The following is a 25,458-nucleotide window of genomic DNA, read 5'->3' as shown; positions in this document are numbered from 1 at the left end:
CTACTGCCCTCATGAGTTTCTGCCATGACTGAGGGAGATTGTAAAGCGTGGTGCTCTTAGGATCACTTCTACGTGCTGTGTGTTTCCACAAAACTTGCAGAACAAAAATACCTGAAAATGTGTCAAAATCAGTTGGTATCAATGATAGTTTCAAAAAGTATATTAAAGGAAGGGTTACATGAGGAGACACATTACATATGATGGTAGAAACCTTCCTTCTGCAGAAAAACAAGTTTAAAAGATTCTAAGCTATGAAACCCAAAACTGAATTTCTCCACTTACCTTAGTGTTCATACAAGATTTTCCGCGTTTATACTCTTTGTGACTTGCTCTTTTATCAAGCTTGTTCCACAAAGCTTTGGCCTTCCACGTGGTCACTCTTGACTTCAGTTTGGTGTAAAAGTTTCTATTGTCCAAAGGATCTAATTCAAGTTGGCGAGTGAGAATATTGAAGGCCTGAATGGTACCTTTGCATGTTGACGCTTGTACAAAGTTTTCAAATATCTGGCCAGCTTGGCTGTATTTTTCATCATCGTTTTCCCCCATGTTCGAAGAGAAATGTTTGAAAAGGATTAAGCTGGAGCTCTCGTGCTGGGGCACAAGTGATCAACACTACCAAGTACTTCCAAGCATGTTATTCCTAGAAAAGACAAACGCAGGTCATGTTAAAGCAGGTTCTGTCTAACAAAATTAAATCCAAAATTAAACTGCATATCCAATACAAACATAAAAACAGAGCATACGACAACTTCTGCTAACCAGGTACAGAAGTTAATAGTGGCATCCAAGATAAGCTTTACAGGTAAATATAACATACTTGTGCTGTCATGACACGTACTTCACAAAGACTGTCATAAAACCCCTACAAACTCAAGCCTACTGTCTCAAAATCAGCTTCACTAACACCCTGAAGATTTCTTTAATTTTTGTTCAGTGATAGGTGCTAGATAACAGATGAAGAAAAACCAAACGTCCAGATGCTTTTCCCAAGCAGAATTTATGTCACAGCAAGCACATCTCTGGTAACACTTTGGTTTTAAGAATCCCTAGAAACCTGAAGCTAAAAATCAACACTGTTTCAGGGAATTTTCTCCCATTGCACAAGCTAGGGCCAAGAGCGCAGCTTAGCCAGAGCAATTTAGAACTGGCACAATCACGTGCCTCGAGCAAATGTACAAAATAGGCTAAGTAGAAACATTTTCACAAGTTACACCAGAACTGAAGAAACAGAAAACAAGTAACCACAGAGCGCTCCCCTTTTTCTAACTCTCTTGCCAAAATGCGAAAGGGTTCAGCGCTCTAGTGGATAGAAAGGAATTTTATCTTCACGTCTCCACATGTTAAATGCTAAAGTTATGTGTTTGGAGTCGTACCTTGTCACGTGCTGAGGATATAAAGTAATGATGTTTGGCCCACTGGGCCCCATTGGCTTTTCCTAGCAACATGATCACTGTCAAACTGTGCCTGATATTCCAGATAAATACCCTTACATTCTGCAAGAGCAATGCTATTCTCAATTAACGTAAGTTTGCAAGAACTAAAATGCTTTCTTTGCGGCACTCCCTTATCCTTCTTTAACCTTTCTCTCAATCTCTAATGGGGTGCATCTTAGAGTCAGCCAAGGTCCACAGAAAACATCCAAGTGGTTTTCACATTTTCCAAGACAATTTTTACAGGTTATGTATAAACTTATGCTCAAAAGAGGGTCTACCTGGACTCAAGTCCAGAGATTTAAGTCATGTATTCTTTTTCTTGCTATTAAAGAATTACCTACCAGTCCAAGAAATCAAAAACTAAATCAATGCTTGTCTAACCTCACACATAATTAGTTATTTTGCTTGGAACATCATCTGTTGGCTGATAGTTTTAGAATAAATTGTTAAAAAGGCCTTTGAAGTTATGCTTTTTAATTTAACACTGTTCACAAACTATTCATTCTCTGCTTGCACTTCCTTCAAAGAAGCAAAGAGAAAACATAACCAGTGTATTTAAGTAAAGAAGAGACCTACCATGTCTATCTTACAATCCTCTAATACAGAAAAATATTATGCAACTTATTAAAGAGATCCCATGGGGAGATAGGAGGAAGCATTTGGAATACTCACATTCCCTGGCTGCGCTCAAAATAAATAACCTTTGTGTGCACATCATCAGTCTCTTGTTGGTTTGTGGGTAAAATAAATTGGCAATGTTAAGAGTTTGTACATTTTCTTAGACCAAATGTCATGATTAAGTATTTGGTGCCAGGAATAAGTCAGGAAATTTTTGTTTTCCCCGCTGAATACTTCATTTATAGCATCCTCCATGCCCTTTTCTGAAGGGCTTTGAGGTAAAAGCAAGTTTTATATGCCCCAGCTTCCAGAGGGTCTAATTTTTTCAAGAAACTGAGTGCCATGAACTCCCATTGACTCAAAAAGAGCTGAGGACAACCCATCACTTTTCAGGTTCAAGTCTCCAATGATTAACGAGCAAACCCCTCCAACAATGGCACACTGGCAAGCGGGAGCTCAGCCACCTTGGCTGCCCTAGTGCGGGTGCAAGGGGGGCCCAGCACAACCCTCACCAGCCCTGGCTTTGGGAACGCAGAACTATATAGCAGTTTTGGTATCAGTCCAAAACCGACCAATAGATCCAGAAGTTCCTAGGGGCAGAGGAAAGATAAGGGACCGCCATGCAGAGGCTGGTACAGCTAAAATATATGCCTGGGCTTAAGCTTTACAAGGGAAAGGCAACACGAGGCAACTAAAGATAGCAACAGCACAGTGTAAGATGCTTGATATACAGGCACCGTAGGATTCGAGATGCATTGAAATGAAAAGAATTAAAATGAAGGATTAACACTTATTTCACCCGACTTCCATACCTTCCTGAGATACTTTTTTATAATAGAAAAGCCAAAGTATTTTTCTTTTCTCTCAAAATAACTATGAATAGCTTCTTGGTGAGTGGGGAAGTTTCAGTGAAACATTCCACTTTGGACATTTCAGCTAAGAGAGTGGCAGCCAGATTAGGTTTCTTTAATCACTATAAACTCACATCGCTACCACAGACTTTGACCAACCTAACAGCTATAAAACAGTACTTCCTCTCCATTGTTGTCCTTAGCTCACCACAAGACTTATCATGTTCATATAACACAGAGATCTTTAAAAGTTAACTCTGGCATAATTGATAAGTGAGTATGATCACAAGCTCTTTAATTTAGTATATTTTCTCCTCACAGAGAGGAGATTTTTATAGCCTCAGCTGTTTCCATCCAGCAAGGAAGGGAAGAAGATAAAAGCTCAAAGAGTAGAGCTGTATCTGAACCAACCAAGGAAGAAAAGCTGCGTGTGCCAAGGCCAATCATGGCAAGAAGACAGAGGAGAGGGTCGGCAGGAACCACTGCAGGCCAAAGGAGGGGAGGAATTACCTGATGCAAACCAGTGGAAGTAGGTGTTGCACACACAGAAAGACACGCAGCAGGCCTGGGCTTCCTCTGCCTCTCCACTGGGGAAGAGAACAGCTGCGAAGGACAGCCAGGACACCTTCCCCAGCATTAAAACTTCTCTCCTCCAACACCACAAAACCAGGACTGGGGCTATTCTTTTTGGGCACAAAATTTTCTCCTGATGAAGTTCCAGAATACTCCCACCTTGTCCACACCAAAAAGCCATGGAGTGGCATTTCGGCAGAGACATTTGCTCACCAGCGAAGCATTTCTCCTTGTTGTGTCAGAGGTCATGATCTCCAAAAAAGCCACATTTTGTGGTCAGAAAGGCAGGATGAGACAGGAGACTCTGGTTACTGGGGTTTCTGGCTTGCTGGAAACACCATTTTTTTTTCTCTTTTTTTTGGCACGAACAGTGTGTTGACAGATGACAGAGAGGAAGATGGTGCTCTAAGTAAATACAGCTCATGGAAAAGTATGCGTTTTTCTCTAAGGAGTCACCAACATTTCACTGCAGCATTGTACATAACTCACTAGAAACAATGCAATAAGGACAAGAAGTTGAACAGAGTAATTCTTAACTATAATTATAAGTTTCCTGTTCTGTAACTGTCTCAAAGACTTAAGAGGCAATGTATAAACTGCTTACCTACAGCGGAAATAAAACCTGCTTGGGGGAATACTTGAGTTCTTAGAGTACTATCATTTACCCTTTTTCTTCCTTCATCATATAAATCACTCTAGGGATGAAATACAGATCCAAAAGTCTCATCAAGGTGAATATCGATGCTGAAAATGCAAACCATGCTTTTCAAAGCAATCACTGAACTTCCTCTGGAAGAACCACCCAAAAACATAATGAAGTTTATTTGAAACTTTACTGAAGTAAATAAGACCCCAATAAAAATTTGTGCCACAGAAAGGAAGAGAATTAGATAGCAGGAAACAGTCTGGACAAACAGTTCTTTTAAGTCAGAACTCAAGCATCCATGGGCTAGATTCACAGCTAAGAACAACTGTCATTTTAAGTCCCATGCACGATGAATACATACATGAAGCATATACAAGAATTTGGCCTCCCACACAGCCTCCTGTGGTATTATAGGAGTCTCTGGAGAGCTCCCAGACACAAAGTGCAGACACTGGGTAGAAGAAGGGCTGCATTTTGATGATCCCTTCTTCTCTTATAAGATCGCCCAACCTCCTTTCTGCCTCCAGTTGGGGGCAAACAGGAGTGTCAGATAAAAAAAATCTGAGAAGTGCTGTTCATACCTGGTGGCTACCCAATGAGAAAGTGAAGATCTTGTGACAACTTAAAGCAATGGAAAAGGGACAGAGAGAAAGTAGAAATTAAAGCAATTGTACATGTACAGATGTATACATATGAAAGCAAATGCCTCCGGTCTTGGCTTATATTCCCTGTCAGTGAAACAAACTCCGTTAACTACACATGATTTTGAGAATAGTGAAAAAATGGCTTCATTGTTAGGGTAATTTCACTAATTATCGCAAGATAAATGGACGTATGGAGCTGGTTCATGTCTGCACATGAAGCCTTTCAGCATCATATAGCAAGCAATAAAACTGACATACAGGAGTCATTTAACAAAAATAACTTAATCTTTTGACAGCAGTACCATGTGTATTGCTTGTCAACATTGCTTTGAGGTACAATACTCAAAAAATTAAAAACCTTTTTTGACTTAGTTGTCCCACTGGAGAGAGAACAACCCTAATTTTAATTCAAACTTGCAGCACTTAAGTCCTTCCTTAGCCCCTTAATGCTCTGTTTCTAATATTTAAGAACACATTCCTCAGGGAGATTGGAAGAGAATTAAATTCTTCACATTTCAATACCACTAATCCTGATTCCACTTTCAATACAGCCCTAATTCTGCCATGTTTACTGGAAATAAATTATTTTTCCTCAGACTTCAGTTTGGCATGCAGGATACAATACATTTATTGTTTGCTTAAGGCTAGAAACGTGAAAAGAAAAGAAAGACTGGATTCTGCAGCATCTGTAGTAATCATTTACTTTGGCCTTCCTCGTCATCAATAAAAACTGGAGTATTTCTGCTGTGTCTTCCCTAACATAGCTGTTTAAAAATCTCAATACCATTACAATAGGTGAAATTTGCAAGTGAGACTGGCTGTGTTACAGGATCTTCTAGGTTTTTCAATTTAGTTTCTACTCACATTAGGTACTTTGTTTTCGTGGTGACCATTTTAAATATAAATATTTTGATCTGGAGGAAACAGCTTTTTGGTGGTTTGGTTTCTTTGCATGTTTTCCTAGAACTGACATAAAAGGAAAAAAAATTTTTAAATGTGATTCTGGTAACAACTGAGGCTCTCCCTTGCTTTGCTTGTAAAAGTCATTAAAAAACACGAAAGTACATTTGCCTAACATAATTGTTTTCTATTGGTGACAAACAGAAAACACATTTCTTAAGATGCACAATCCTAATAGAAACATCAATGAGCATAAACTGCTTCTGAACAAAGCCTCGCAAATGGTCTTTCTTTATAAACAGCCAGATTACTTTTCTGTATTTTTATAAAAGCTGACTTCCACAGAACTCCTGCAAAATAACTTTTCAGGCCAAGTATGGAATTCAAAACAGTTCCTACTGAGACACTCTGTGCCTATGAACTTACAAGGTTACCGTACACGCTATCAGCCTGTTTTGCCGAAGTTATATGAGACATTTCAAACATAAGCCTTCCAACAAGTGCTGCTGTGCCGATTTAACCTGCTACATCTGGAATCACCCCACAATAAAATATAGCTGGAAGCATGAGCACAAGTACACTGACACTTTGCAGTGAATATTTCAGATAATGTTCATAGGAATCATAAAATAAAATGACCTATCTGGAGGATTTTTATCTACCACACAGACTAAGTTACATTCCACACATTTTAAAGTTGAAGGCTTCAAAAATAGTCCAGTTTGTTTCATGATGTTACTGGCCTGAGCTTTCCAGTTTTACTATGGGAATACACTAAGACACTGACAAGTAAAATGAGATCAACCACACAAGGCAGCAGCTTGCATATGTCTCCATTCGTGCAAACGTTCAGTGTTGGCATGGGTAAAGCATGGGATGCTGCCCGAGGGGCCACACGCGTAATCCCAGAGATGGAGGCTCAAACATCATCTGCCTCTGCCACCGGTGGACCCCAAGCCACACTGCACTAGCTTTGCCGCTCAGCTACCCTTGTAACCCAAATTTCAGATAACGGAGAACAGAAACCTGGCAATCACAGAGTTCACACCATTCTGCTGCCTGCACAGAAAGTCCTGTCCTGTGAGCATCACTAAAACCCACCGATGCTCATTTCACAAAGCACAGGCACAAGTATTTCAAATGAATGACAATACATAGTTTTCCAGGCTTCTGTATGCAGCATATACTTAAACTGCTCATAAGAAATACTGACCAGAAATAGGGATGCATTTCTGATGAGTGAGTTGTAAAATAAAGAAATTTTCTTTTTTTTTTTTTTTTAAAGTAATGGTGTTGTACCTATGCTACTGGAAATTGTAACTCTAAACTTTTAAGTCCAAAGCTTTTGAGGAAGAATGTCTCTAGCCCAATTTTTATTCTATGCAGGTTACAGTGAGTATTTAAAAATTATTATTTCTAACAGGGGTGCTAAAAGCTCCATTAAAAGGTCCTAACTTTCCATATAATCTACATATTCAAAGCTAACTGCAGACGATTAAGCCACAATCATTAGGGGTTAACATTATTCATAAACAAGATATTAAAACCTGACTCCTGTTTAGACTGGTTACAAGAAAGAACACTTTTCAGCTCTGTTGTAGTAGATTAGAAACACAATATGAACAACAGTAGAAAGTTTATGCTGATGTTCTCCTAGGTTAGGATCACAAGAGCAAAGGAAAAAAGTATACCATAAGGACATTAGCCAGCAAGTAAGTGTACCTCTTAAGAAAAGGCACCTGCCATTTAAGTTAGAAAGATGTTATGAAAAGACTGTCAGCGAAAATAAATAAAAGGACAAACTTTAAGCTCTTCAAAAATCCTGCCTTTCTCTTCCTATAGTGACAGTTACAATTTCAAGCTCACAAACTGGAACAGCAGACATACAAAAGTTAAGCACAGAACAAGCAGGGGGTTGGTTGGTTTTTGATTAGCACAAGATTTTCTGCTTTCAATAGGATGTTAGGACATTGGGCCAGACTAATTGAGAAAGTAAGTAATATCCTGTTTACCATCACCAAAATCACCTCCAGCAGGGAGGCAGCAGGGCCAAGTGCATTGAGCAGGGGCGGACGACACGAGAGGATGATGGAGAGGGAACTCCGGCACCGCCCCTGCCCAGCTGCCGGTGGGTGCTTCTACATCCCACTTCCTCTCACAGCCCTGTGTCCTCCTTTCTGCTCCTCACCCCCAGGTCACAGGGAAAACTTCGATGGCACAACTGTGCCTGTGAGGAGCACGAAAAAAACACATACCCACTAGCTGACAGAGCTGTATCAGCAAAATCCCGGTACAGATGCAGCTATACCAACAAAATTGAGCCACATTTGGCAGCAGCAGTTCCTCTAGTACAGCTTTCCCTTTGTATGCCCAGGGACATAATTATGGAGGTAAATACACCATGAAAAATGAATAAACGCATGAAGCAGGAAAAAGCAGACTCTCTCAGTCAGCAATCATGGAAATAACGTCAGTTCATGTCACTTTGAGAACGGGGATAACCCAGAAGGATGGGGCAGCGAGATAGGCTATGAATTCACACAGCAATGCAAGACTGCCAATGCTGGCAGTGCCCAAGGAGGTGCCACCCCATTTTTAGGCAGCTGGTGGCCCCCAACAGGGAGCACAGGGCAAAGGGGGGCACCAGTCTTGGTGCCCAGATACAGCCTGTCCCTCTACTGGGGCCACTCTTGACCCAAAGGGGCTACAGAGCAGAGAAAGGTGATCAGCACTGCTGGTACTCAACCTGACCAAAGACATCTGCTGGAGACACCAGAAAGTGCCTAGCAGTGAGGGACCAGAGAACAGGGGATACCAAAATAAGATTGTCTTTTGTATCCACTCAGGATTTCTGTAAGAAAGGAAATTAATGTTTGCTTGGGTTTTTTTAAGCAAAAAATATTAAATTATGGCTGTGCTGAAGCAAACTGCCCAGGATATGTCTTGGGGGAAGAAAAAGAACAGCACCAATGTTAGTTTTTACAGAATACATGCCAAAAGCTCTCCAGAGTATGTTTCACATTGTCTTTCCAAGTGTGGATCTCTGGTTATATGTTTTTTCTCCAGTATGTGTCCCTCTCATTATTAGGGCTGCGGCAATTACCCAAGAGCTGAGGAAGAAACAGTCAGCACAAGGGCTGCAAGACCCCAAGGGCTCCAGGCTGCAATAATTCATTTGGCAAAGCTGTATGACATCTACAGACATCAGACTTACAGACCAGTAACCACGATTAATCCACTGAAAACACAGACACTATTGCATTGCCAATCAAAGAAATAAAACGTTCCAGGCAATATTTCATTTGTATACACACACGCTTTTACGAATCAACAGATTCAGTTGTTGTAACTTTTTTAATAGAAGCTAGCACACAATACTTCCTGTGGCTTATTGGGGTCTTAGTGTTATCAGTCACACTGAAATCCATGAAAACCACAAATAAGTTAATGAAGAAAAAGAATTAAAAAAATAAAATCCACCCCAAAGTAGTTCTGAGTTGTGAACGATAGGCTCCTTGGTTAGAGCAATGTCAGTTCACCACCAAATACGAGCTGCTGAACAACACTGGAGAATTGTAAAGCCACACCCAGGCAAGTCAGCCAGAGGGTGGTGGAAAACCAGAAAATTTAGGTTAAACACCAAACTCTGCTCCAGAGAACATTTATGTGAGAAGACAAAAAAGAAAGCAAGCTACTGAGATTGCTTTACATCTGTTCTCTTTCTTTGTCCTTGTAAACCGGACCCATAATTACCAGAAGAGACTAGAAAAGACATCATTTCTGAACGTAGAAACAGTATTTTTGGAAGAAAATGTGCAGGACAATTTCTATCCTCTTTCAGCCTTGACTTCCCAAAAAAATGAAGAAAAACAAAGTATAAAAAAACCAAATAAAGATTCCAAGAGAGTTACAAAAACAACATCCATTTCTGCTGCAGAAAAATCCTCTCAGTCAAACAACAAAATACATCTCAAAACAGTATTTTGGCAAAATCCATCTGAAAAAAAAACAACAACCTAACAGTGGGAATAAAACGTTAGGAAGCAGCCCCTTCAAAAAAAGACTCTGAGGGCAGAACGTCATTAACCAATAACAGGACAGATGACAAATGCATCACTGTTTTCACAAGGCAAGCTGAGATATAGTCAGAATTAAATTATGACTCATTTTCTCCAGCACAGAAAAGTTTACTAGAAAATGAGAAACACCAAAAAAGCACTACTTAAAAGTAATTGTTCATCACATAGCCTGGTTCCGAAAGGCTGAGGTTTAAATCCTCTATGTTAGTCCTGTCAACAATATTGAAGGTCAGAGGTGGATGCACCTTCTCATATTAAAGTCTTTATGCAACACTGACCATTTGCTTCCAATCACCTTCCAAGGAGAATGGCCTACGCAAAAATACCTAGAAGATATTATCATCAGACTCTTCATTAGTCATTCTTTCATTTGGAATATTTATTTTTCCATGTACCTGTACTTCACTGCATGTAAGTGGGCAGACACTGTAGGAACGCAGGCACTTCTGAAGTGCCAAGGCAAAGAACAATGCCAATTTTTTCTAAAAAATTACTTTTCTCACTGTCATCTGGTCCTAACATTCGCTTTACTGTATAGAAGATCCAAAATTTCTTAATGAAAGAATGCATCTGTAGGAGGCTATGGCCAACATCAACACATACACATCTGTAAGTCAACATTAACAGTGCTTTTATAGAGTTGAGCATGTGTAAACGTAAGAATATTGCAGATATGTTAGATATATCCAGAAAGTTTTAAGACTGTGTTACTGTTTCACTCCCATATACTAACATGAGGTTACATGTAACATCTACAGCTGTTTTGGGGATCCTCAAATGATGCCACGTGGCGATTACGTGTTGCTTGTTTCAGAGTAATGTTTGCAGTACCACAGTAGATTAAAGGCATCGTGTTTCTTCCCCTTCCTACAGCTACAGGGCGACGGAGTTAAAGCTGCTTTGGTACCCCAACTCTCAAACAGTCTGTAATTTTCAGAGAGAAAGGATTAACTGGTTCAGGGTTTGCAGAGCGGCTGGTACACAAGGTCCTGATTATAGCTGGCTTTGATAAAGCAAACAACAATTTAGGAAGGAAAGTGGTTTACAGAAACATCTTGGGTCAATTCAGTTTCGCTTTAACACAGCCCAGCCTCTGCCCACCGGTTGGATGTCCGCTGGCTGGTGCCTCAGCGCTACCGGCCCTCCAGGGCCACGCTGGGGAAGGTGCGGGGCAGCTGTGCCCTCACCCCACTGCTGTGGGGTGGCTGTGCCCTCACCCCACTGCCGTGGGCTGCCCACGGCCCCTGCGCGGTCCCCAGAGCTGAGGGTTTTCAAACACGGGGGAAGACTGAAAGTTTTTACTCAACTTCTGATCAGAAGAAAACCCAAGTTTGTTTCATCCAATGTGCTTACATAAAGAAAACCAACTGAAGACATGAAGATGTATTTCGTTATTACAGTTCCTTCATATATCATTCAAACAATTTTAATATCCCCCAACTTACGGAGACCATGAAGGAAAACACAGAATTGACCATCAGAAAAAGGATAGAGAGAAAATTTTCTGGATGAAAGTTATTCACAAAGGAAATATTGTTAAGTTCTCCACTTTAAAAATATGATTTAAAAAAAAAAAAGTTTTGTTACTGAGCCCAGGACATCATATTGGCTTGGACTTCTCTCTGGTTTTACATTAGCACAGATTCCTCCCTTTCTTCTGCATACAGGTAAACAATATTGCTTTTATTTCACTGAAATGTGCAACCAGATCTTTATCTACACTCCAGTTATCAAGCTTTAGTTTACTACAAATAAAGAACCAGCCAATGCCCTAATACAGTGGCTGTATTACCATTGTGATTAAATACTAATGCAACCAGTGCCCCAAGAGCTATACGCACAGAACAGCATAGGCTTTGTTGCAGGATCTGTCAAAAACAGTACATCCTTGGAGCTCACTACACGGGACTCTGAGTGTTCATAAACCCACAGAACTAGACTTTACTTGCATTGCACTTCCTTAGCCATTTAATTACAGACTGCAGCAACCTGCATTTGGCATCTCGCTCTGCCATTGCCATACTAAGCCTGACTTTTGGCGGAGGCAGCTGCATGGAGGTGGCTGTTGATGGACAGGCACAGACAGAGGAGGGCAGATCTGTGTTTGGACCAGACCAAATTCTGCCATTGCCCCCATCACAGCACAATGACAGACCCTGGTTAGGGATGAGCAGCTGAGGGACCCCCACGCAGCACTACTCACTACTCTGCTGTAAAAAAAAAAAAAAACAAACTGGCATAAACACCCCTAAAGATCATGTAGTACCTTTCATCTTTGCAAAGCGTTGGGGTGGGAGATGAGAAAAGAAAAAAGAGCTTTAGAGGTACTGTTGGGTACTTTTTGCTCTCAGCTTTTCTTTCCATCTGGGACTTGGACTTTTTTTTTTTTTTTTTTAAAGATACGTGATACATATTTTTTCTTCCCCCCAACAGTTGCTTAGAACTGCTACTTGGATTACCAGAGAAAAAGCATGTGATAAACTGTATAAAGCAAAGGAAAACAACGTTATTTTCTGAAGTAAAAGCTGAACTATGATATAGTATTTCCCCTTTCAATTTTGAACTGAAGTTAAAAACAGGTTCTTCAGTACATGCTGCGCCCACAGGCATGTGACCACAATTGAGTTTCAGGTATTGTGCAGTTACTGCATGGAGAGAAGAAAAAAAGAAGAAAAAAAGGTATACACCAGAAGTTTTGGACTGTTGGCACACCAGACCCAAATGGATACCACTTCCATAGTATGAGCTCACTCCCTCGAAAAAACCTGAATCAACATACAAACTAAACCTCAAATGAAATAACCTGGAGTGGAAGATGCATGGAACAAGTTTAAAGGGAACTTGTATCAGCTCTAGAAGCAAAATTTTCAAGGAACAGCACTTCCTTTTGCATGCAAGTCACACTACAGCTAGATACTACTTAAAACTCCCAAATAGCCAAAGGAGAAAAAGAAAGGAAAAAAAAAATTAAAAGCACAGCAGCATGAAAAAGTCTTGTATGCCAGTCAAGAGATTTCCACAATGCATTGCTAAATCAGAAATCCTTGTGAAAGGAGCTGGGAAGCGACTGCAACAGTAGCAGAATCAGTCCATTTCTTCAAGGCACGACATGGGAGTTTCTACCCCCGCCCTCATTCCTGCCAAGCAAAGATTGCTAGAAATACATTAAGTTCAAATACTACAGAACCTCCTCTGTGTGTAGCACAGATTATCATAGCAAAGGCTTTGAACATCAATGTCTCCTTGTTGGTTTCTGGTGCCTGGTCCAGCTAAGCAGGATGAGAGGGCTATCAGACCTCATGTTTCTATCAAAGCTAGACTGAGTTTGATGTCTCCACTGATGCTATCAACTTCAGAGAATTCCTTTCAAACAAGGTCCATCAGACATACCGATGTCTGCATCTAGGGAAAATGGGCTCCCTTCTAGCCAGATTAACCTGCTACCTTAAACTGACACATTTAAAACCACACACATGCAGATCCAAATATATTACAGTGATTTTGTTTTGTGAGCGTGTATCCCAGGGCTCCTGCTGCCACTTAATGATGTGGGGCTTTTCATGAAAAACTCTTTCATCGTATTTCATATGATGGTTTATCTGTGCTCCATGATCCAAAGTCCTCCTCACCCCACCACACATAGCAGAGGCTCTTCCCACTGCTGACTGCCAGTCCTGCCAGTGGACACGACCAGCACGCTGACTCTGTGGGAGCAACACAAACACCCAAAGGAAAATTCAAAAGCCTTAGCAACTCTTTGCTTACCAGATGCTGTAATGCAGCACATCGATGACACCCAGAACAGTTTATTCCTAGCTTTCTATGATTGACATGATAGGATTCTTCAAATTATTAGCTTTTTCTTTTTCACTGCAACAAAAGATGCCATACGTTTACATAAAAGGACACTAAAGATTGTAGAGTTGTAAATTGCAGATGTTGAGTTACATGAGTGGCCGCCACAATCTCTCCTGTTGTTGCCCATAGGATGTGCATATGAAACACTGCTTTGATTATATACATTGGGTCTAAAAGATATTACTATAAAAAAATGCAGAAGGCAGCACACCATTGGATTCCTAATATCCAGTGCATCAACTAATTATGAATCAACTTTTACAGAGCATATTTCTCCAAGGCATCTTGGCAGGCAGTGCACAGCAACACGTGAACACTTCACCTCGGCATTTTCAGGTCAGACTATATCCTAAATGGGTCAGTGCAACATCAGACAGAAAGCACCCTTCCTGTCTAAAAACAGAAGCTGACAGCTTTGCACAGGCCCCTCACAGCCCATCTTCTTGCAGTTGGGGCAGCTACACTTACTTGATTACTCCTTTTACCTCATGGCAGACCTTTACTTTCAGGGCCACCCCAGAGTAACCGTGTCTCACAGTGCTCTGGCAGAGGTCTATTAATCATCAGCAGGTTAAAAGGTCAGATTAGTAAATCAGATTAAGGCATATGCCCGACAGGCAGGGACAAGCATCTCAACCAAGGGCGTTCAGCACAGCCACTGCTAACGTGACTCCACTTCTCTGGACCTACAAAATGCCCCAGCAGGCAGAGAAAGTGGCCTGCGCTCGCAGGCGCTGCCTTCACAGAGTCAAGAGTCCATCCAGACTCTGGCAGACTGCTGTAACCTCCCAGGCACAGATACTTTACACGTTAAGAAGAACAATAAATCCAACATGCTTATATTTCCCAGACAGAAAACCCAGATTATTAGCAACAGTTTCCAACACAATTACCACAGGAGTTCCCAAATGGATTTCTTTACATTCTTGCCTACATCCTATTTTTCTGATCCCTATGAGGTTGCACAGCAGCGCATCTCACAGCTTAAAGCTGAAAATTTTACTGCTGGAGTTTTAATCAAAAGCAGTAAGAATCTACAATATAGGCTTAGAGGAGAGAAAAAACAGGTAAAGGCAAAAAAAACCAACAACAAAAAAAAACACCCCAACTGAATTAGCAACTAAAATACAATTTTGGTGGAAGAAAAAAAGAACCTGTGGCCCAAGTCTCACTGTGACTTTGACACTTTCTTGCAGAAGCTCCTGACAGTTTTGTAAGTGACAGTAACGAAAACCTTCAAGTCACAATATCTTGAGTGAAATTTTTAAACATGCTATACAAGCAAAAAGTTCAGCTGTTTCCACCTCCCCTTAGCATCAGCAAGGTTATCATTACACTGTGTCAGTGCTGTAAAACAAATCCAGTCATCTACAATTGCACCAGAGAAGATGGCTCTGCTGAAAACAGGGGAGGGACTGCATCTGCTGGGGTGTGCCAAGCGAAACTCATCAGCATCACAGCACATGACTAAGCATGTATTTGGGTATGTCAATACTCAACCATCAATTTGAAAATAAAGGTAATTTCTTCTTATCTCCCCCCTCCCACCAATCTGTAACTATGGAAAAAGACAGAACATTGCAAATGAAGTTTAAGAAGCCTTAGCAAGAGACAAACACACCACAAGAGACGAAACAAATTATTCACACAGGATAATGACTATTAATACTCTATTTAAGATTAAAATGTACCAGGTAAGTAGTATTAGAAATTAGGATCCTGTTTCTAAAACTAGAGAGGTGACTGCAGATACACTTGACAGAGACAACTCAGGTGAATACAGGCCTGTAAGATAAATAAATAATTAATGTAAATGTTGCCTTTCTTGCTTAATTCTAATTGGGAGAGGTAATACTTATGTTGTCAATACTAGTTTCTAATGACTGGGTCTAGAACAATCAATTATTTTTCATTTTAAACTCCACAGAACTGGCAGAAAAAAGCTCCCTCTCTTCTGGATATCCTCCCCCAAGAAAGCAGAATAATCATTAAAATCATAATGGAATCATCAGACAAAGGAAGAAAACACTGCTTGGCTTCACTTCCTCTTCCAAAACTAAAACACACATTAATTTCAGCCCTGCTGCTGGCATAATATCCCAGCAAAACATTAGACAACAGACAAAACCCATAAGGAAAGTAGAAAATTTGGATTCAAAACATGAGCTGCTTCTTAGTATGACAAGGGTGTATTTTTCTCATTAAAGAAACAGTCATTAAAAATAAATGCAATGAGGGCTTCCGTGAACTCATCAGAAGCACTGATCACAACCTTACAAAGTCTGTTGATACCCAGTAGGAAAGCCAGACAAAGCAATGAAGTAAGTTTGCTTTCTACTTTGTAGAAGTACCAATAATTCTCTCTCACACACATTTTCAATAAACTTTGCATACGGGTTAGCATATTAGCTACACGACAGCAAATTCAGCAGACAGACAAGGAAAGCCTTGCAGGTCTTTGCTAGTCTGTACGTTACTTTAATAGAGCAAATAAAACTGAAAAGTAGTGTTTCACAGTCTCTCTGTGTGCTAGAACAATTAGAGTGAAAAACCCCTGATGTATCCGCATCAATATTTATTTCTAAATTAAAACTTGTATGCAGATGCGGACCTGCTACACTATATATGCCATTCCTTTATTTATCATAGAAATCAGTCAACTAAAAGTGACGCTTAAATAATTTTACAGCTATTTTCCAGAAGCCAGTGTTTGTAGTTATACTGGCTTGAGAGTTCAAGCAAGCCAGATCACCTTAGGAACATGTATCCTATTAAGTTCTGGGTCAGTTATGTCCTGTTGAATGTTCTACTTGTCAAAGAACCCACAAAGCTTTACCTCAAAGGGCAAAGGAGTTTCATATTGATGCTGCTTTGTAGAACTACCTGCTTTACCTGACCATCTGAAGGATGCATACAAATGCTCCGTTAGAAAAAGCTGAGTCAAGAAACTCTGTCAAACACAGTGTTAAGTCATTCGCGTATTTTACTGAATGTCAGGTTGAACCTTGGACTTACCTTTGTAAGAGGAAAGCACTGTGAACAACACACAAAAATGTCTCACCTTGCTCTGAAATAGCTGCGTAATTCCTTTTGTTCTGTATTAATGCATGATAAACATAAAATAAATGGGAGACAAACATTTTGACTCCATAACTGAGCTTGAAGATGCTTCTACACCAAAGTTACTAATAACATCAATCCATTCATTAAGTCAGGTAGTAGCTAAAGCAGTGGCTATATACAGATTTGGTGGTATATATTTAAATGAATGCATAAAGGCGGCCTTAAGATACTATCAAGCTTCTGCATTTGTCATGAAACAGCACTAGAAATATTGCTGGAGCCCTCGATATGCCTGCATTCAGGAAACAATCACAACTCCTTCCTCAGTAAAAAATAAAGCGGAGAGAAAGAAAATAACCATGCCCTTTGTATTTTTGCATAGGCAAGTATAAGATAAAGACATTGTGGATCTCTCCCACATAAATACACAGAGGAAAACTCCCAGATTCCCGGATCAGTAGGAAACACAGGGAGAAACCTTCCCCTCCGAGAAAGGGGCCAGCATCCACCGCTGCCACCCACACCCCAGCCTCTGCCAAACTCCTGGTGCTCAGCACAGCTCCTCCTTCCCATGCCAGCACCCGCTGCTTCCCACCTCCCAAAGCCATCTCCCTCGCAGGGCTGCCGTCAGCCCCAGAACACCCCAACTCTGCATCAAAGCACAAAGCGTGCTGAACTGCCGGAGGTCGGCATCCTGCTGAGTCCACCTCCAGGGGAGAAGCGGTGCTCCCGAAGGAATAAAGCCACTCCCCTCTGTATGCTATTCCATATTTATCTTGAAAATCGATATGGGAAGTATTTATTAAAATTACTCCACAGAGGCTACTAAAGGCAATTTTTTTTCCCCACAACATGCACAAAGCAGGTTGGCATAGAGTACATTAACCTATTCTTCCTGTCCACTTATCTAAGCACCAAAGTTACTGATAAGATGCGGCTGACCTGTAGCGCTGGTTGTGTCTTACTGTACCATACCCAGTAGCTCTGCAGTACGTGCTGGGGAGTATTACATTACTCATCACCCTTCCACTGCACTTTCAGCTCAGATACCTACTCCCAAATATATACCAGGTACCCAGAACAAGACCCAGCGCTTCATTAAATATTTGGCACATTGGTCTCAAATTACCTTTGACACACAGGGTTATTTATACATCATGGCACATTGCATGCCTCTGCGACAAGATAGCATCACACAATACTGCATGTCAGGAATGCAGGCAACAGATTTAAACCAATCCCCACTTCAAGACACTTTTACTAGGAAGCAGGTCACAAACTGAGTAATATCCGTTTTATGCACTGAAAAACGTATGCTATTCATTTCCAGGAAATAAAATCAACCACCCTAATCCTTCTCCCCTCTCACATACAACCCCCATCAGAACAACAGAAAGACGGTTTCTTTTGTCTTACCAGGTTCACTGTTGGGATGTATTTAGTTCTCTATGCAAGCCTTATTCTTCCTAATGCTTTTGCTAGGACACCTGATGTTGACTTGGTGCAAGGGCAGTGTTTCAGAGAGTAACTACAGCAAGAGGTATTTGGTTACATCCACTGAATTCAGTTTTGAGCATGCACCGATAGTTCATATTTATGGAGCTTGTTTCCCAGCCTTAAACACGTGCACATTTCTGATATTCATTCAACCACATTAATGTTCTGAACACAAACACTGTACAGAGGAGTGTCCGCTGTTACTTTTTTAAAAATCTATAGACATAGACAGAAATGTAAGGAACCTAGATTCAGCATTCATCTTATGAGGCAAAACTCTGAAATCCGAAAAATGGCTCCAGACTTCAATATTATTCTCATCCTACAGTCATGCAATTACTTAAACGATTTTTCGAACTGATAGAAATGGTTGCAGAGGTGGCAACCATAGGAATCCTTAGCACTCAGTAAAGGGGAAGACCAAATACTGGTCAGAAGGCTAGGAGTTTGGATCTGAAAGAGAACTCATTCACATAAATTATCCAAGCCCAAATATCACATTTCATCAGCAGTTCCTTCAGTCCAGCAAGGATGGAAGTGAGACCTGGAGAAGTAAGTTCTGTTCTCAGGAGGCTGACTCCTTTACAACCTCTAACAGGAGCAAAGCAATGGAGATTCAAGTGTACAACTATACACTGTGCCAGTTCCACAGCTGAAGTGAAGTGACAATGACAAGAATACTTAAAGTAAATAAATAAAATAATAAAATCAGCACTGACTATACACTTACTACCATGAACTCAAGCCCTATTACTTCCTGCAACACAAGCCTAGAACTTTCTCCTAATCGGTTCAGATTGCTACTTAAAATTATTAGCCAGCACAGCACAAGGTGAGAGAATATAAACAAAATTCATAATAAACAGCCTGATAACAAGTACATACAATACGTGATCCTGTACATAAAGAAGCTGATCTTATGAGTAAGCAGAAAAAAAAAAAAAAAACCTACCCACTATCTTGTAAAGTTCATTAAAGGTAATGTTTAACCAGAGGGGTTTTTTTCAGCTGGAAAGGGTGTCAGCAGAGAACACTGCATTGCATTATGAAATTCTCCCTTGCTTTTAGCAACTGCCTTCAGAGACTGCAATTGTTTCTCTAAACCCTTCTGTGCTGCTCCCTGTGTGCACAAGTTTAGAGGCCAAGGGTACTGCACATCCCTGACACCACTAACAGATGGGACTCACCTCAGCCAATAACACAGATTACAGTTATCGCGATATACTCTCATCCGATTACGCGCAAAAAAGAATTCCACTATCTGCCAAACCCAAGTCTTCTCAAAGAGAAAAGAAGATGCACGTTCTGCTCCTGCTCCACTTTCTGCTTTGCTTTTTAAAACAAACAAACAAAAAAACCAAACCCTGTTAATAATTTTTTGCTGGACTCCATCATATATGATTTGCACATGGTAGAGTAGGAAAAAATGTCTTGGAAGATTTAAAAGCCTTCCACTTGGCTTTTGGAGTTGTCTGTTCAGGTAAAAAAATGGCAAAATATGTTATCTGAACCAAATAGTATTTTGATGTACTGAGTCTTTCAAAAGTAAAACTATATTTAAGAAAAAAACAACAAACAAACAAACCATAAAATACACAGAAGAGTTAAAATAAGCAATTGAATTACCAAAGACTATTTAAAGTTGATTATAAAACATCCTCACATATTCCCAACAAAAATTTCACATGGCTTTGGAAATTCTATTTTGATGCTTGGCTATGGTAGTTACACAGAAGGATGAACTAACTGTAACACCCCCTTGGGCATTACTGCAGTCTACACAGGCAATAAGCTGCAAGCTTAAAAGGTCTGAGAAGGATTTATTGTGAACTAACGGATTCAAAGAACCTGGTTTTTAAGAAGCCAAAACTCCATAACACACACATACAATGCCAGGCCCAGTCATTTTAAAAACTGAATTGGTAATACCCACTTGGCTGAATGTAGCAAGTGGAGAAACTGCTGGCATTGTTTATCCAGACCAGTGCGGGTGAGATGTCAGTGATAAGAACAAAACTTTAAGTCTAATTCACGTATTCCCATCACACAATTCAAGAAACCATCTGCCTGAAGGAGTCAGGCCCCAAATATGAAGCTTTCAGGGACCACTTAACAAAATGTAGCAGAAGTGTCCAGAAACAGGCAGGCAGGTGATTTCTGAACCCACGGGCCGTTCTTCAGAATTATTCCCTCCTCACCAGATCTCACCATCACAGCTCTAGGAGGAAAAAAGCAAGGAGAAAAGAACCCAAGTTTAGACTTTCCTCCTAGTTACATCGTTGTTACTAGAACACTGAAAAATAGTCAGAATGAGAACTGAATATAAGCTAGGGCAATAGCATCTATCATAATTTGTGTTGTGCTAGGGTCTACCTTTCCCAACAAAGAATGGGTCTTCTCTTGCTCCCCTCCCCGCACAGTAGATTGCCCACAAAAATTTGGAGGAGATAATAAAACAAACCCCCCCAAAAAATAACCCCTCACCAAACGGCAGCTCAGAGTAGGAACGGGGCTTGGTAGCACACGCAGCCCAGATTTAAGCACCAGTCAGAATTTTCTTCCTTTCATGGAACTAAGAGTCTAAATATGACTAAAGATCATTTTGGGGAAGTTTTACTTGCTTGTAAACGTAACTATGCATAGATGAAAGAGTTATTCTTAGTCATCTTCTCCATGTCAAAAATAAACCCAGCAATCTCCAGAATGTGTCACAATACAATATTAACTATGTATCTGCACAGTCACTGAATCAGTGGACACTTAACAGCCTCAATTTAGAATATCTGTATTTTCTGGAAACAGTCTAACGTACCCTGCTGGAATACGCTGAACTACTAATACTACTTCTGAAGAAGTCAATTTGCAGCATAAACACCTCTAAACCTGGTCCTAGTGATGAGCAAAGCCAACAGCGTGCCATCCCTTCCCAGCTGGGGTGCCAGACACAGAGCAGAGGCTGCATTCTTCAAATTAACGGACTGCTCACGCGGAACGAGCTTGAAGAGCAAATGCATTATCAAAGACACGATTTGCTCACGTACAAAATGCACACACTAAATGTATATTATACAGATACATGTGTGCCAGGCTGCCTGTACAGCCATACAAAGCCCTTCCCGTAGTTCGTTGGCCCGGGATACAACATGCAAGCAAGCTGAGAAAACACAAGGACCGTATGGGGAGGCAGACCTCAATTTCAGTCATCTGAAATTGTCTTCATTTTAAGGGCATCAAAACACACCATGCCCCTAAGAAGCAAAGCCTCTTCCACTAGAAAACAGAGTTTTTCTGCTGACACCAGGGGAATCAAACCGAGACTCCTGAGGAACAGATACACGTTACCAAGGACTCACAACAAATGTTACAGCCACGTGTAAGAGTCCCAATGGGAAACATATAGCATTTAAAAGTTTTCCCTTGAGTTTTCAAGATACTAATTATAAAATACCAGAGCAGTGAGGCAGCTGGAGCAGATACAAGGTACGTGCTAAGAGAGGTGAAAGACTTAAAACATACTCACAGAGAAACTGGATAGAAATCACCTCTCTTGGTTTATGGTTTCTTACACTTAAAGAACATCTCTAGCCAAAAAATAGGCTCTCTCTTCTCCACAAGGAATGGGACGTGGACACCAGACAAGAAAACTCTGCTTCAGAATATCTTAGAAAAAACAAAATCTTTTTCAGATCATTCATACTTCTAGATTCTAAACAAAACTGAAGGAAACCTGAACTCCTCACAAAGAGCAGTGTAACCACCACCCCAATATCAGGGATATTTTACTGCCGTGCAACTTTAGAGTAATGTTAAGGCAACTGAGGAAAAAAAAAAAAATATTCAGAGTTTCAAACAGAGAGGACTTCTCATTTCTGTACACTTCAGTGGTTTGCCAATAATTCACCTAGTTTTACAGATAGGGTGGTAAAAGTCACGTCACCTGCTGCAGGCCACATGGCATGAGGAATTTGGATGCAGCATCCTTCAGTTTCCCATCAAAACTTCGTTTCTCCACTTCATATAAGCTGCATCTCCAATGTCTTTTCTAGTAACACGAAGAGAACAGCACTAACTGATGTCAAGCAGCATTTTAAAGCCCTTACATCTCAGGTATCAACTTGACAGGTGTATTTAATGTGAGGGATAATACAAGTTTTGCAGCAACAATCTTGAAAAGGAGAACTGAATAAAACGTGTGAGTCGAATGTGCTGGTACCTGGCCGCTCAGCCGAGTCATAAAGTGGCGTCCCAGCACACAGCCTTGCGGTATGGAGAAACCAAGATGTAGGAAAAGGACTGAGAATTTCTCAAACGAAGGCTTTAGCTGAAAAAGACCATTTCACCTGTGCTGTAAGTAGGTGTGTCCATTCACACCAGCTAATTTATGGAATACTGATGTCTTCTGGTGTACGTTGACGGTGACCCCATCACCCCAGCCCTCCACTATTGCCACTGCGGGCTCTGCTATCTTTGCCCGAGGGGGGAGGCAGCAGCGATAAGGAGGAGGTGGGGCGAGATTCAAGTCAGGGGAGTAAAGTGGCTAATTACTGCTTTGGACAGCAAGTAAAATGGTTACATAGATAAATACAGGACTTGTATTTTGACAGCTTATATTTTCAAGCAAAGAATTGTAAAATCATGGTATGCTTTTCAAGTTTCTGAAGAAGCGAAACATGACAAAAACTGAGACTGAACATAAAATTCAGTCTGAGTAAGACTAAGATTAAGGATGTGTTGAGTGTTAAGTGAGTCAACATCATTTTAATTTTCAAAAGGTTTACTGACCTCACATACACAGAGGAAAAACTACATAATATCTATACAGTTAGGAGCAAAAGGTTGCTGATGCTTCAGTACAGTATTTTAGAAGTGCGTTTTTCAGATGCATGCTCCAGAAAGCATAAAACCCACTGTATTTAGAGAAATACCCAAATACTTCAAACTAAGCTTACATGGACATACACTTTACAGTGCTTGTGTAAATGATAACAGACATGAATTCCAGTTTGGTTGTTGGATAATCTGTTTTCCATCCATGTAATATAATTAGCAACCAGTATGGAGTGGTGAAATGAGGGAACCAAGATGCCCTCTTTTCTCCCAGATCAAGGCACTTCATGAACATCAATTAGATGTTAATATCCCTGGGAGGCAAGCGTGACAAGTCTTATTAAGCCATTTTAAAGATTAGAACACTGAGTCACAGAGAGATTAAGAACTTCCTCAAAACCAACAGCAGAGTCAGAAGGGGGGCAGCTACACCCCAGCCGGGCCTGGCGGCACAAGACTGCACCGCTCCACCTTATGACAAGATTTAGAGTCTCTAAGGCAAAAAAACCACAAACAAACAAACAAAAAAAAAACCAACCAAGCCCAAAACATAAGTCCACACTCACGTGAAGTTTCCTGACCGTGCCAACGCGCCTCAGCTTTGACCTGCAGGAACCATCTTTAGATACAGGAATGTAGTTTGGTTTCCACACTCAGATCGCATTTTGGCTGAAAGTATCAGCAAGGTTGCCAATTGTAAACGGTTTTTAAAGTCAACAGAGACCTCCAGATCTTTTCCGATAAGCTTGAGAGAGAACTTAAAACTTTTTGATGCTGGTTCAACCCTATAAGCCTAGGGGCAAATAAATCTACAATCATCAGTCTTCAAGCCAACCCACAGCCAACTATCTGAATTCGAGTCACATGCTGAATTTACACATTAAGAACGTAGTGAACATGACAAGACAATTACTATCATAGCTTAACACATACTTCAAAGCAAGCAAAGAGAAACCCAACAGATGCCATATTCAATTAGCCCAAAAGGTGAGCAGAGAAGGATGTTACGCTGATTAACACACTCATTAAGACGCGTCCAAACTAATAGCCCACTTCAGTGTTGTAACACGTTTGGAAAGCATTTTGCTGCCTTAATCGCAAGGTACTTACGAAGCCAAAGATTATTTTTACTTTTCCAGCGTCGCCCTCCGACACAGCACGAGAGGAGCGAGCCCACGGAGTTACCCTTCGTTGCCACGAACGCGCAGGGGACAGGTACAGCCCTCAGCCCCCACAGGGACACGGCCGGCAAGAACTGAAACGCGATGCGTAAAGCCCAGGCTGTCGGGCGCAGCGACCTGCCGCCCGCCCTGCCGCTCGCCAGCCGGTCAACCCTCCGCGCCCTGCCGCTCGCCAGCCGGTCAACCCTCCGCGCTCAGCCGCTCGCCAGCCGCCCGCGAAGGGAAACGCCGCGGCCCCGAGCGCCGCCACTTGCGGAAGGAACAGCCCGGCTCCGGGTGCCCTCACCCGCGGAGGGACCCTCCGGCCCCCCGCACCTGCTCCGCCCGCGGCCCCGCGCCCCCCGCCCCGCGGACCTACCGCTGGCGGCGGCGGCGCTCCGCATGCTGCCCGCGGCTCGGCGCGGCGCGGCTCGGGGCGGGGCCGGCGGGCCGGGGCGGGCGGGGGCGGGCCGGTCGCCCCAGCCCCGTGCGAGCCGCCGCCGGGCGTCCTTGCGTTCGAGCAAGGTGCATTTCCCCTCCGCCCCTAATCATGATTTTTTTTATTATTATTATTCTTTTTCCCACGCCCCCTCGTGGCTCGTCGCGACCGGCCGTGCCCTGTGCCGGTGGGTGCCGACCCCCGGCTGGAGGCGGGGGCTCACCTGTGGCCGGGGTCCGGCCCTGAGCGGCCTCCCCCGCTGCCGCCCCCCCTGCTGCGACACCGTCGGGGCGACGGAGGAGATGCCACCTGGACACTGGGGAAGCGGGGTGTGTGTCAGCACATCCGGCAGAGCGAGAAATAGGGAACTCAGAAACGATTCTTTTATCGTTCTGTATTTGGGGAAGCTTAAAGGTTGTCACGTATTCAGGAGATTTAAGAAGATGAAGCAAATTAAAAACCACTGGAAAGAACGTTCAAGATCGACAACTCATGTAGCTAACAGCACTTACACTACAACTCCTTGACTTTTATTAACAACACCTTGCTAACAGTACAAGTGAAGTTTTATAAAAAAAACAAACAATCAGGATTCACTTGAACTGCTGCAACATGAAGCCTAAAATGCTCCGCAGCTAAAGCTCCTATCTACCAACCTAAAAATTTGTTAAAAACCTCAGCAGGCCTACATTTAGGTAACTTAAAATATTCATAAATATTTTGACATGTGCCACAGACACTACACCTTAAGTGACCCTGAAGAAGGCTGTGGCAGAAGAAGGGAGCGGGACCCTCATCTGATATGACATGAGCTACCTGACCTTTTTCACACTTGCCTGCTCTGAGCCAAACTTAAAGTTGCTTTGGAAA

General features: G+C 41.7%; 1 protein-coding gene across 50 annotated transcripts in view; it reads right to left on the bottom strand.

Moving 5' to 3' along the window:
- The window catches only part of MICAL2 (microtubule associated monooxygenase, calponin and LIM domain containing 2), a 160,425-nt gene that overhangs the window by 106,991 nt on the left and 27,976 nt on the right, over positions 1-25,458 (bottom strand). For 33 of the 50 annotated variants that reach the window (XM_074586046.1, XM_074586055.1, XM_074586061.1 and 30 more), the window contains one exon: positions 283-640. In XM_074586046.1, the coding sequence (XP_074442147.1) occupies positions 283-546 (264 nt within the window). In that variant the 5' untranslated portion in view covers positions 547-640. The other 17 variants (XM_074586085.1, XM_074586044.1, XM_074586054.1 and 14 more) reach the window with 4 other exon arrangements.

This window comes from Larus michahellis, chromosome 4 (genome assembly GCF_964199755.1).
Source record: "Larus michahellis chromosome 4, bLarMic1.1, whole genome shotgun sequence".
NCBI classification, from domain to species: domain Eukaryota; kingdom Metazoa; phylum Chordata; class Aves; order Charadriiformes; family Laridae; genus Larus; species Larus michahellis.
Note: the sequence above shows the minus strand (reverse complement) of the source record. Positions and strands in the feature narration are given on the sequence as shown.